The sequence below is a fragment of the Eubalaena glacialis genome, chromosome 17 (genome assembly GCF_028564815.1).
Source record: "Eubalaena glacialis isolate mEubGla1 chromosome 17, mEubGla1.1.hap2.+ XY, whole genome shotgun sequence".
NCBI lineage: Eukaryota > Metazoa > Chordata > Mammalia > Artiodactyla > Balaenidae > Eubalaena > Eubalaena glacialis.
This window is the reverse complement of record NC_083732.1, coordinates 47,145,444-47,159,225: the sequence shown is the minus strand read 5'-3', so window position 1 is coordinate 47,159,225 and position 13,782 is coordinate 47,145,444. Positions and strand designations below refer to the sequence as shown.

At 37.7% G+C, this 13,782-nt stretch overlaps 1 protein-coding gene across 5 annotated transcripts in view; it reads right to left on the bottom strand.

The window, feature by feature from the left end:
• Positions 1-6,358: 6,358 nt before the first annotated feature.
• The window catches only part of ESRP1 (epithelial splicing regulatory protein 1), a 58,395-nt gene continuing 50,971 nt past the window's right edge, over positions 6,359-13,782 (bottom strand). For all 5 annotated transcript variants that reach the window (XM_061172256.1, XM_061172252.1, XM_061172253.1 and 2 more), the window contains one exon: positions 6,359-7,871. Coding sequence is in view for 2 of the 5 variants with exons in the window: in XM_061172252.1 (XP_061028235.1) it covers positions 7,851-7,871 (21 nt within the window). In the remaining 3 variants the exon portion in view is untranslated. The remainder of the gene's footprint in view (positions 7,872-13,782) is intronic.

Sequence of the window (13,782 nt, the reverse complement as noted above, 5' to 3'; positions counted from 1 at the left end):
AAATTAGGAAGCTATTGTAGTAAACTGGGTTAAAAAAAAAAGTCTTGAAATAAGGCAATGGAAATAAAAATGTTCAAAGAGAAGGGATTCAAAAGATGCTGGAGGTAAATTTACAGGGCCTAGTGACAAATTGGCTGTGATAAATGATGAGTTGAAATGATTCCTAAGGTTTCTATCTTAAAATTAATTATGTGCCTTCTGTGTGCCAAGTAGTTTGTTACCAGGATATGAGACAAATATAAAACAAAAGCCCCTGAAGACCTACCTACTTGAAACCAAAAAAATACAGGCAAAGTCTATTACAAAAACATTCTTCTATCCAATGCTTCACCTTATTCTTAGTAACAGAATAATTAGTGTGAAATCTTTGCATTAGTTCAGCTCTTCTGTTAAAGATATGGAACTCTGTTTCATCTTTATTATGTCATAAATTTGTAATTATCCATTGATTAACATATTTAAATTATTTTCAAACACCGTCTCCTTTGTGAAGTCTGAACCAAATATGATCAATTCATCTTTGAAAACACATAACGCTCTTACCACCATTTTATCCTGGCTTGTATTTTGGTCATGTTTTATACCATTCTTTCAACTCTTTGAAACACATTGTAGACAAATATTTTGGTAATTGACTTAAAAGTTGTTGACAATAGTATTAGCTGGGGGTGTCTTAGAAGACCAACGTGATAAGCTGTATATTTTGCACTATCAATGAGAACTTTGATTTGAAGCCGTTTTGTCTTAGCTTGTCACTAGTTCTACTTGTGACTATGGATTAATTTTTTTCTATGCCTTTTCGTAAAAAAGGGGATAAGGGGCTACACTGTCAGTTGCTCCTGCAGTTATTTCTCAAGCAGGCCTCACTTCTTCCTCATTGTTTGAAGCTATGCGTCAGTGCCTCCTGAGTATATTTGCTCTATTATCACTCATAAGGATCTGCTGTCTTCCTTTTCCACTGACTGGGAGAATTACAATCATACAAACCAACAGAGTCAAACTGGGAACCATATAATCCTCCCTAGTGGGACACATTGAACAATGTGTGTTCTATTTAGATATTTTTGAATTAACATATTAAGCATCTTAGGACATTTTCTAAAGTATGTTTTTTTTCTACAGTTAAAACTCCTCCAGGAAGAGCCTTTTTTTTTTACCCAATTGATCATATGAAATAATATTCATAAATAAAGAAAAACATTGTTGGTACTAAGCGGCCTATTATCAAGATTTTCCCAGGCAAAGCTATTTTAGTAGACAAAGTTTGCTGACTTTGGACCAAGTTTCCATCCTCTCTTCTTTCAGATAAGTAAGCCCTCCAAATATTTGTGAAATTTCGTTGAATTGACTATTAGAATTGCCAGGTAATATAGGACACTTTAGTATAATATGTTCCATGCAATATTTGGGCCAGACTTAAGCTAAAAATTATTCGTCGTTTATTTGAAATTTCCATTTAATTGAGTATCCTGCTTTTGGTTTGATTTTTTGTTCCTCTGTTGACCCTATTTATGGATTGAGACTGCCCCCTCAATGCTAGGATCTCCCTAGCATTGATTACTCTTAGGCCTTCTGGGCACATGTAAATAACAGATTGAATTCTTTCTCATGATAGAGGAAAGGTAGTTAGATAGCAGATGGATTCTGAGTACCTCAATTATTAATTCAGGAAAGAATCTGCCATTCCTAATGCCCTGATACATGAAATTGCTTCTGCTGTCTTCCCACCCTACAAAGGGCTCCAGCTAGAACTGGACGGGTCTAGTGCAGTCCTGGAGCTGCCATTGAACTGCTTCTTAGTCAACCAGCCAGTGCAGATGATTGACTGGGCATATCTAGACCTGCTGTTTGGAGGACTAATCACACTTCCAAAGTATAGGTATCTTAAAACCAAAAGCATACAGTGATTGTGGGGGGAAAAATATTTCCCACCAATTATGACTTAATCACCATAACAATTTATGTGTAACAGAGTAATGGCCATGATATACTTTTATAATACAATAAAAAAACAAAAACCTGTTCATCAATTATGACATGATTTAAATATAGATATATTTTAAAAATCTTGTTAGAATCCTAGATAGGCACTCTGGTTGAGAATAGGACCCTGAAAAGCCAGTAGTACTATGAGTCCTGGAGATGGCAGAAGCAGCCGAAATCATGTTTAGGTAAATTTCACACCAAACTCTCTCTTTGGATGTGTATATCAATGTGAAATGCAACTCTCTGAATTTGTACCTCAGTGTAAAGAGCATACTGTTAATAACTAGATTAATACTAACATTTTAAATATTTTTAAACGGTGCTAAAGAAAAACAATTTTTGATTTTTAACATTTAAATTTGTAAACAACTCTAAAAGAAAACTGTATAAAGCACATTAGTTTTCACCTGCAGGAATGAACATACATTAATTCATTCAATAGATATTTATTGTATATATCCCAAGGGCTGGCTAGTCACTAAGGATACAGGGGGAAAGAAGACACATTTTACCTTGATGGAAGTTACAACATGGGGAGCAGATTATAGGGAGATCTTACAGAGTCTAGTGAGTAAGGAAAGGCCTTCCTCAGAAAGTAAGATTTCTGCATAGCAGTTAGTCAGTGAAGAGAGGAATAACAGGAAAAAAATGTGTTTCAGGCAGAGGAAACAAAAAGTGCATCACTCCTGCAAAGAACTGGAAAAAGTACAACAAAGTGTAGAGCGTGAGAGGAAGAGTGCCTTGAAAAAAGCTCAAGAGGTAGGCAAGAGTCAGCTCATGCAATAGCATGCAGTCGTACATTTGGGTATTTTTTCCTACAGCAAATGGAAACCTTTAATAAAAAGATTCTAAGGGCACATAATCACTTTGTTGTGTTCTTATCACACATGCACACAAAAAATAAAGAGGGTGGGAGGAAATTTTTGGAGGTAATAGATATTGGTGGCATTGATTGTGGTGATGGTTTCACTAGTGTAGACTTATCTCCAAGGACTCACCAAGTTGTGTATGCTAAATAAGTACAGCTTTTTATATCTCAATAATACCTCAGTAAAGTGGTTTAAAAAACATGTAATCAGATCTGTGTTTTTAATTTAAAAGATTGTTCTTTTAAAAAAGCATACTGGCAATAGAGGAAAGCAGAATTTGATACCAAGAATCCAATACTGAGGCAAAGAACTGGTGAGAGTTACTGATGACTAGGATGGTGAGGAAAGGAAGTTGAGAATGGCTTTCTTACCTTTAATACCTGGTGGTATGGGGTGCTGGTTCCTGAAGTAAAGAGAACACAAGGACCAGCAGGTTTTTGGACACAGAAAGATATGTTCTTTTTTAACATGTTGAAATTGAAACGCCCAGGGACACCTCCAAATGGAAATATCTATTGCATTGTTGGGTTTAGAAGCCGGTAGCTCCAAAGAAGCGTGTGGAAGTAAATTAATGAGTTTGCCCAGAGAACAGATAGAGAAGGTGGCTGAGGAAGAAATCATGAGAAACACCATCAGGTAAGGAAGGATGAATCTCTCTCTCTCTCTCTCACACACACACACACACACACACACACACACACACACAGGATGAGAACCGTCCAGAACCAGCTGAGAATTCCACATTGATTTTTTTTAAAAAATTGTTTCTAGAGTTTAACTCTACTATCATATTGGCTTTATATGCATTATAAAACACTGGCTCAAATTCGAGTCTGTAATAAGCAGCTTTGTTACCCATTTATCAACATTCGCTTTTAGTACAGCAACAATACATAGCTATTGAATAATTCAGCAGCTGAATTAATGGCATACTGGCAATAAAGTAAAAAGGCAGACCAAAGGAACACTATGAAGCCCTACTCTGTGACTCTGTAACGATGGACTGTATTTGTGCAATGCTAGGAAAAGAGCCAGAGCAGCTAAGAAGCAATTAGGAGAGCACTAATCACATCAACCTGTATCCAGATCTTTATAGTCTAGATCCTTTCCTGTACTTTCTGTGCAACCGTGACATGTGTTACTTAACCTACCCTTCATTTCCTGGTCTATAAAAATAATAATAGTGGTACCTACTGTAATAGGTTGTTGTGAAGATTCATTTAACCAATACAATGCTTTTTATTGTTGATCACACATATTCTCGGTGGTTTTTTTGGTTGTAGCTTATAGTATACTCTGCCAAGGTAATGATTACCAGCTTGGGTTTTGGCCCGAAATATCCCTCCACCTTCCACGTAAAGGAATTGAGGGGAAGTACATTGAAATAAGGACATTTGCCCTTTAACTTAGGTCTAAGCTAGGGGCAAGTCAGGCCGTTTGTTTCTGAACCTTTTATCCCTCAGGCTACACCTTGGGATCTTGGCCTTCAAGATCTCACATAACACAAAGGAGGCAGCAAAAATGTAGAAAAACAATTTCTCCCTATGGCACCCACTCAGTGCTCTCTTACTCCCGAATTTCACCCTGGTGGCCTTCCAGTCCTCAAAGTTTACATCATCTCCTGTCTAGTCTGTCTCATATTAGCACATGGGCTAGGGAATGGAGTACTGAGCACAACTGTAGAGATTCAGCCTGAATCAGAAGACATCCGGAAACTGAATTACTTCCACCAGTTCAGTCCTATTTATCCTTTTCCTCTTCTCAATAAGAGCACTTCCTACCGTGGCCCAGTTTTAAACCTGGAACTCCATTTTAATCATGACCCAAAGAATTTGCTTCAAAATAATACAGCAGTGGGGAAAGTGGAAAGGAATACGGATGATCTATATAATTACACATAATCCTATATATAACAGATTATACAATTGATTACATAATCAATCTATAGGAATGATTGGCTTTGAGTTCATAATTGTTGAAGCTGGAAAGAGACATGGTGGTCATTATTCTATTTTTGTACGTGTTAAAAAAATTTTTCCCCAAAGAGCTAGGGGAAGCAGAGAGAGGAAGAAAAGTTGTGAAATCAACTATAAACCTAAGAGGTGGACCTTTAAGGTTTTTTAATATACTCAAGTCCTCTCTATTCTCACTCTCTTCCTTCCCCACCAGCTTTACTCAATTCCATACCCTCCTGACTGCCTGTGTTCCTTTTCTGCCATGAGGAGGGCAGCTACATGAGGTACTATTTCAAGGAGGTAAATAGGAGATCCCCTTAGCCCACGCAACCTGTTTTTCCTGAAGGCAAGGAATAGCCTGGACAATGTTAAATGCCTGCCAGAGACATCAAAGCGCAAAGGAGCGTGCAGCAGAACCTCAGCTTGCCTAGAGAGCTCTGTTGCCTCCTCGCAGATAACAGAGACCCAAACCTGAAGCACAAAATGGAAAGAAATTGCTTCATTTTTATAAATGACATTGGCAAGGACTGAGACTGAAAAACTGTCCAGGTGAACTAAACTTCATTTGGTGAATGCTTAACAAGAACATGTAGGTAGAAATGTACTAGACATTGAGGGAAATACAGGTACTTCCTGCCCTTGAGGTTATAGCCTAAATCTGGAATTGAACTCAATAGAGTATATACATCAAATAAGTGATGCAATATATGTAACTCTAAAGTGGTGTAAGTCACACAAGACTTAACCAGGGTCCTAAAGAAATTTGGCTTAGAGAGAATATTGGAGAACTCAGCCTTAGCAGAGAGTGATTGGAATAAAGGAGGAGCATGTGGGATTCAGAAACACTAAAGTTCTAGCTCTTATTATATGGCTTTTAAGAAATGGCTTGGACTTCCCTGGTGGCACAGTGGTTAAGAATCCGCCTGCCAATGCAGGAGACACGGGTTCAAGCCCCGGTCTGGGAAGATCCCACATGCCGCGGAGCAACTAAGCCTGTGCACCACAACTACTGAAGCCCACGTGCTACAACTACTGAAGCCCGGGCGACTAGAGCCCATGCTCCGCAACAAGAGAAGCCACTGCAATAAGAAGCCTGCGCACCAAAACGAAGAGCAGACCCTGCTCACTGCAACTAGAGAAAGCCTGGACGCAGCAACAAAGACCCAACGCAGCCAAAAATTAATTAATTAATTAATTATAAAAAAAATCCTTAAAAAAAAAAGGCTTATGTGGCTTGAATAGGTTTTCAAATTGTCAAGCAAATAGAGCTCTAGTAATAAGATGCAAGGACCACATATTAGTATCTATCACTACCATAACTTAAGAATTTCAAAATCAAATCTCAGTGATTTATGTTCTAAGGATGGTTGTTTGATCTGTATCTGAAGTGCATTAATCATTGATAGCTTTTACAAATACTTATAGTAACTTAGGTAAATATCCTACCACCTCAGGAAAAAAAGGCTTTACCCACCACACCCTTCCACCATTACCCTTAAGTCTTCTAATAACAAAACAGAATGCAAACATTGAGATTAAACAGGCAAGTTTTATTATCAAATGTAACAATTCTACAAAAACTCAGTAGTATTGTAGTATTACTGCCTATCTTAAAGTCTTTCAGAGCTTTGGGCAGACAGCATCTTAAGGTAGCCAAGTATAAAGAACTATTTTTCTGATCTTAAGTGCCAGTTATCACCAATTTTCACACAAAATGGTTTTTCTTTTTTATTTTTATTTCTCCTACTGCAGTTAAAGGGCCATTGCTGGTCAGTGAAGAGGGAATGTTTGGCTCTCCATTCAAGGTGTTAAAGTAATGCAAAGTAAATAAAAATAGCAGCCACATAAATCTGCATGGCATTGCATCCAAGCTAAGGACAATATGAGTAAATTAAAGAAACATGTGCACTCAATTAATCAAATCCTGTTTCCTCTTTGGAGTTACACAAGGCAGCAGTACTATCTAGCTAGTGTCTAATATTGCACTTTTGGAGCATAAACACAGCTAAACACATAGTGCTAAACACTGACAGCATCAGTACCTGTTCTCACCACATCAGTGTTTACCTCTCAGTCTAGCATGCTGACTATAACCCTATGCTTTTAAAAGTTTTAATTATTTGACAGTTAAGGCATTAGAGAAAAAGTTTTAAGGCTATCTTAATATATACAAGCATTCACTTTAGTTAGTATATTGCTTTCTAGAATACACTGTTCAAATATCTCATTTTTGTGATATTAAAAACTATGGAATTCCTTATTAAAGTCCAAACCATCAATAATGGGAATAGTACAGTATAAAATAATACATATGAAGCCATAATATTCAATTACAATTCAAACTAGAAATTACTAACTACACGTAGCTGCTTCATTTTTGGTTTTACATTTTGGCCCCTAGTTCATTCTTATTTACAACTGATACCTACTGAGAAAAAATCCAACTTTTTAACTATGTATGTTTTGTGGTGGGTGTGCCATTTCTTCTCACTTCTTCCAAGGTGTTTTAAAAATAGTTTCGGTGGCTTTTAACTGTAAGACATTGTGATGGCCAAGAGACTGGGAAAATATTAGTTTATTTCTTTTTGTAAGTTTGTGACTTAAGTATTCCAGGACCTTATTCTTGAGTTACTTAGGAAGAGCACGTGATTGTGCAGGAGATGGGGAGAAAAGAGTGGGAACACACAAAAATGAAGCTTCCATAACAGAGTTCCTGATGGAGATAGTAGACACTAGTGGAGTATTTTTTTTTCCCCCAAGACTTAAAACTTAGGAAACACCTATGATGCCACATTAGCTGGTAGTAATGGAGACACCCGATTTCAAATTCGCATTTTAAATGCCTATTTGCAATCAGCAAGGAGCCAAGCATGCTGCTTGCAATAAGAATTTGGCTTCACTGGCTCAAATTTTTCACTCCACCAAAAGATAGGGCACAGGCCCACTGTCCAATCATGTTTGCTGAAAATACTGCAGCCTGAGTGTAGACAAACTTCTCCTGAAGTTGCTAGAAGTTGTCTTATGTCTGAAGGTTTCAGGATCACCATACATCTTTCAAACACTGAAAAAAATGAACAAAAGGAAAAATTATAGTCTCCAAATTTTACAATTCTTAGTAGCCATAAAAAAAGAGATTCTGAATTCTAAACGGTTTGAAAAAGCCTTTAGGTAGTCCAAATTTTTATTTTACATAGACATAATTGGGATTTACACAGAAAATTCTCAGGGAATACAGTGCTGACAAGTGAAGTTTATGTGATAATTGGCATTTCCACAATACCCTACCCTTTGTATTATCATGCATGGGATAATGTGTGTGTTTTCACCTCCCCACTTAACTCTTTTGTGAAGATACTATTCTCCTCATTCCTTATTCTGGGTCCCCAAGTTATCAGAACATTTTACTGATACTAGAGGTTTAATACCATTTTAAAAATAAATTAAACCATTAAGACAAAAATTTTAAATTAAATTCTAGTATAAGAAATTTAAAAAATTTTCAAACAAGAATATTTGTATCAGTAAGAAGCACTGAAAGGGGACTTCCCTGGCAGTCCAGTTGTTAGGATTCCTCGCTTCCAATGCAGGGGGCGCAAGTTCGATCCCTGGTCTGGGCACTAAGTTCCCACATGCCATGTGGGGCGGCCAGAAAAGAAAAGAAGCACTGAGGAATGACACTGACACTGTAGCAAACATGAGCTCTACATGTCAGTGACTAATCGATAAAAGCCACCTTTATGTGGATTATTTCATCCTTACAACCACCCTATTATATTACCATGTTATCCCCACTTTACAGATGGGGAAACTGAGGCACAGAGCAATTAAGCCAATAATTGGAAGATCTAGAATTTGAATGTAAATTGGTTCCACTGTGCTACTTTACTTATACACCACACGAAATCTTTAAAATGAAAACTGTAACTAGGCATGTGTATACTCTGACATGTAAATGAGAAACAGAAATGAAGATAGAAATAAAGATAGCTGTTCAGAGTTCAGCCTTATTCATATGGCCAGTTTGTAACTGTGGTTAAGACTAGATTTGCTTTTAGAACAGATTCCAAAATTGGTACAGATTTAGATTCAGGTACTTTAAGAACAGAGAAACAAATTTTGTTAGAATTCGTTTTTAAAATGTGGTTTACAAAGTGACCATAGTTAACATTTAGCTTTAAACATTATGCATTGAAACCTCCTCCTTGGTACAGACAAGAAAATCTCTATCAATGACCCAACAACATTATTGCCCAATAACTATTTTGTCCTTCTTTTAGCAATAGCAACAGATTTTCCTTAAATGACTGCCCGTCACCCAATCTCAAGGCCATAAAGAGGCAACTTTACTGCTGAGCCCAACAAGTGACCCAGATATAGCCAATAAGAGCCCTGCATGTCCTTGGCCACAGTGGTTTCAGAGATGGACTTAAAGTGGGGCCAGTGACATTGAACTCCTGGCTTCCTCTGGACTTGCAATGGAAGGGTGAGAAGGCAGGAGTTGCTGAGGGTACGTCATGGAGAGAGTTTGGCTGAGAGTGAGCCCTTGGATCCAGCCAAGTCAGTCAACTCTGGACCTGTCTGTTATCAGAGTCAATGAATTCCACCTTCCTCATTCTCAGCCCATACTATTAGTATTCTAGTAGGAAACCATTGTAGATGCTGAAAATTATACCTTCATATTTTGTCAAAATGTGGAAGAGTTCAGAAGAAATTAAAAGTTTAACCTTCTCAGACCTGCCTTTTAATCCCAGTGGTATCCAATGGAATTTTAGCATTTAGCAATGAGCACATTCCTAGCTGCCAGCAAAAAATAGAAAATCTCAGACAAATAAGGAGAAAATGTTTCCTATTCCCCTTTAGCTGCAGAAAAGCAAACACTATTATGCAAAGACAATTTTGAAGCTACAACTGCCAGTATCCACAAATCAGTCTTTCCTTTCTAGTAAGGTCTGTGTTAAAACATACAATGTTGTATTTTGCACTAAACTGTCATTAAAAGTACTATGTACAAAGAATTCTTTTAAGATATCTGGATTTCACCAACTGGTGTTATGCCCTATGGAATGAACCTAAACCCCTTAAAAAATAAGCTTGCAATTCTGGTTAGTTGTAATATTTTATTTCCTCCCAGTAATTCTGACACCTCTTTTCTGAAAAGTATAATTCATAGGTGAGATTTTTTTGTTAGGACAGAAGAACAGTTTCTTCTGCCTTATATTAAAGATAAAATAAAACCCATAACTCAAGATTCTTTAATCAAAGAAAGCCTGTTGGTCATTTAAATCAATAGAATCAGCATTTATCTGTTGTTCTTGCCCATTTTTATAATACTAGTTGGAGGAGGAAGACAGAAGTTTTGTCTAATTTTGAAAGCTGCTTTTTTTATCCAAAAGATACCTTGAGGGACTTCCCTGGTGGCCCAGGGGCTAAGACTCCATGCTCCCAATGCAGGGAGACCAGGTTCAATCCCTGATTAGGGAACTAGATCCCACATGCCGCAACTAAGAGTTTGCATGTCGCAACTAAAGATCCCACATGCCGCAACAAAGACCCCGGGTGCCCAAGACCCAGGTGCAGCCAAATAAATAAATAAATAAATAAATAAATAAATAAATATTAAAAAACAAAACAAAACAAAACTGAAATCTCTAAACTCAAGCAAACAAAAACAAACAAAAGATATCTTGAATTTTTTGGCCAAAAACTAAAATATTGATCCAAAAAAAAAAAAAAAAAAGATTTTTCAATCCACAAAGTAATCTAAACTATACACTTAAGAGACCAAGTATAAAAAACACTCTTCAAATGAGAGTTACATGGAGATTTTTTGTTTTGTTTTTTGCATAAAATTTATCTGTTGTGAGAATACCAGGCTTAATATATTGCAAGAATCTCCAAAAATACCTAGTATACAGACAAAAGTTTTCACAAAAAAGCAAAGAAAACTATAAACACTTTATCTTGACTTCCCAGCTTTCAGAACTGTGAGAAATCGAATTGCGTTAGGACAGCCTGAATGGATGAAGCCATTTACCAAATGATCAAATTAATACCACCAGGGAGGTCATGTGGGTATAGTACAACAGATATTATGTATCACGAGATCTCATGAGAGGGGCTCTTCACCTCTATGTATTCTTTCCTAACACCCATTACCCCAGCCTAATCACAAGAAAAACATTAAACAAATTCAAACTAAAGGACAGCCCATAAGACTTCAAAAGCAGCATAACTCGGAACTGTCAAGGTCTAGAAAATAAGCAAAGACTGAGAAACTAACACAGACCAGAGGACACTAAGGAGACAGGCCAACTAAATGTGAAATCCTAGACTGGATCCTGGAATAGAAAAAGGACATTAATGGAAATACTGGTGAAATCTGAATAATGTCTGAAATGTAGATAGTAGTCAAAAACATTGCCCGTGTAATGATTATTGTGATCATAGCAACAAAATAGTTATTCGTATACGTAAAGAACTTTAGTTTGTATAACTTTATACTCATTAATCCACCTAATTCTCACCCCCCAAAAATGTTACATATGTAGAAGAGATTTTTTCCCAATTTTTACAGAGGAGGGAAATGTCACCTCTAAAGAATTATCATCTCTATATGTATGCAAAATATAGTTGTAAATATAGTTAAGAAGCACTTGTTGACAGATTTAAATTTATGAGCTGACCCTGCCCCTTTGAGATCCTAGGAGTATGAGACTTGGAACTCACAGTGAAAGTGGGGGGTACCAGAACCCTGGCCATCTGAGGAGGCATTCTTTCCAGCCAGCCATCACAATCTCCTTCTCTGGAGGGAAACTTGGGCATCTTTAATAGACTGTGAGCTGTCCTTGGGGGTCTTTTATGACCAAAAAAAGAGGCATATCTACAGTAATTCTTGGGGCAGTCAACAAATATTGGCTGGTGTGAGAGGACAAGGCTACATGAAAAGACAGATAGTGTGATTTTTTTCTTTTATTTATTTATTTATTTATTTATTTTTGGCTGTGTTGGGTCTTTGTTGCTGCGCGTGGGCTTTCTCTAGTTGTGGTGAGCGGGGGCTACTCTTCGTTGCGGTGTGCGGGCTTCTCATTGCGGTGGCTTCTCTTGTGCAGAGCACGGGCTCTAGGCGCATGGGCTTCAGTAGTTGTGGCGCACAGGCTCCGCGGCATGTGGGATCTTCCCAGACCAGGGCTCAAACCCGTGTCCCCTGCATTGGCAGGCGGATTCTTAACCACTGCGCCACCAGGGAAGCCCCAGTGTGACTTTTTACCAGACCTCACCATGGGCTTTGGCTACCCTTATCTGATTCTATAACCAGCAGTGACACTGTTCTTTCAATAAATTTTTAGAGCACTGTATTCGTTTCCTGTGGCTGCTATAACAAATTACCACAATTTGGTCGCTTAAAACAGCAGAAATTTATTCTTACAATTCTGGAGGCCAGAAGTCAGAAATCAAGGTGTCAGCCAGGCTGCACACCCTCCAGAGGTTGTAGGAAATAATCTACTCTTGGCTTCTTCCAGCTTCTGGTGGCTGCAGGTGTTCCTTGGCTTGTGTCCACATCATTCCAATCTCTTTCTCTGTAGTTACACTTCCACCTCCTCTCTTATATGTGTCTACCTGATCTCTTTCTGCCTCTTTCTTGTAATTGCACTTAGGGCCCACACACGTAATCCAAAATAAACTCCTCCTCTCAAGATGCTTAATTTATATCTTTTGCCATGTAAGGCAAAAGTCACAGGTTCCAGGGATTAGGATGTAGACATATATTTTCGGTCACGGTTCAGTTCAGTGCAAGCACTTACTCTGCTGTGCTCTTATTTGCCCAAAGGAAAAGAGCACCAAGACTGAAGCTAGAAGTTATCGGTCTTTTTATCAGCTTGGTCACTAGCTGTATGACTCTGTGAAAGTTGTCTGATCTCTCTGGATTTCATCTCATCTGTCAAATGGGGTCAGGGTACCTGTCCTGATACCTCACAGGGCTGTGGTAAAACTCAAATGAGACTGCAGATATAAAAGTGCTCTCAGAGTGTAAGCCACTCTATTGGTGTCAAAGATGACTGGTGATGATGAATTTGATATTCATATGGATAAGGAGAAAAATATATAAATATACAGTCACAATATAAGGTTAAGGGGAAAGAAACAGGTCTAAAATTCCTTGAGGGCATACAAAAAAAGGAGCTGAAAGGAACAATTCACTGTGGTTATTTCTGGATGGTGGGATTATTAGTGATTTCCTTGTACCTGTCTATATGTTCCAAATTCTTTATAATAAGCACACAATACGTTTATGATCCTTACTTCCCAGGGTTGTTAACTAAATGAGATAACTTATGTTCAGTATTTCACATAGTACTCGATGTGAATTTTTAAAAATCCTCAATATAAAGGCAGATTAATCTGATGTTATAAGAAAATGTAAAAGTCTGGATTTTAACAAAGCAGCTGATATGTTATCCTATCATGACCCCAAATATACAATACATAAGATAGAATTAGAGGTATTGAGTAATGGTCATAGTCAATTTAGGACATTTCTAATGTAATTTCAAAAGGTTTCACTTCTAGTCAGATTTTTTTGTTTGTTTTGTTTTGGCTACACCACGAGGCATGCAGGATCTTAGTTCCCTGACCAGGGATCGAACCCAGGTCCCGGCAGTGAAAGCGCTGAGCTCTAACCACTGAACTGCCAGGGAATTCCCCAATTCTAGTCATTTCTTATTCAAAATACTCATTTTACAATATGGACAATATGCTTGTCAAGTTCACAGACAGCATCAAGGGGTTGAATAAAGAACATTTGAAAAGACAAAGTATGAACCAAAAATAATACCAACAGGTTAGAATAATGTGCTCTCATCACTGTGAACTAGACTAGAAAATACCCCATTCATACTACCTTGTATCTGGGCATGCTCTTTGATAGTACCAAGATATCTTGAAACCTCACTGAAAATGGCAGAGAATCAACA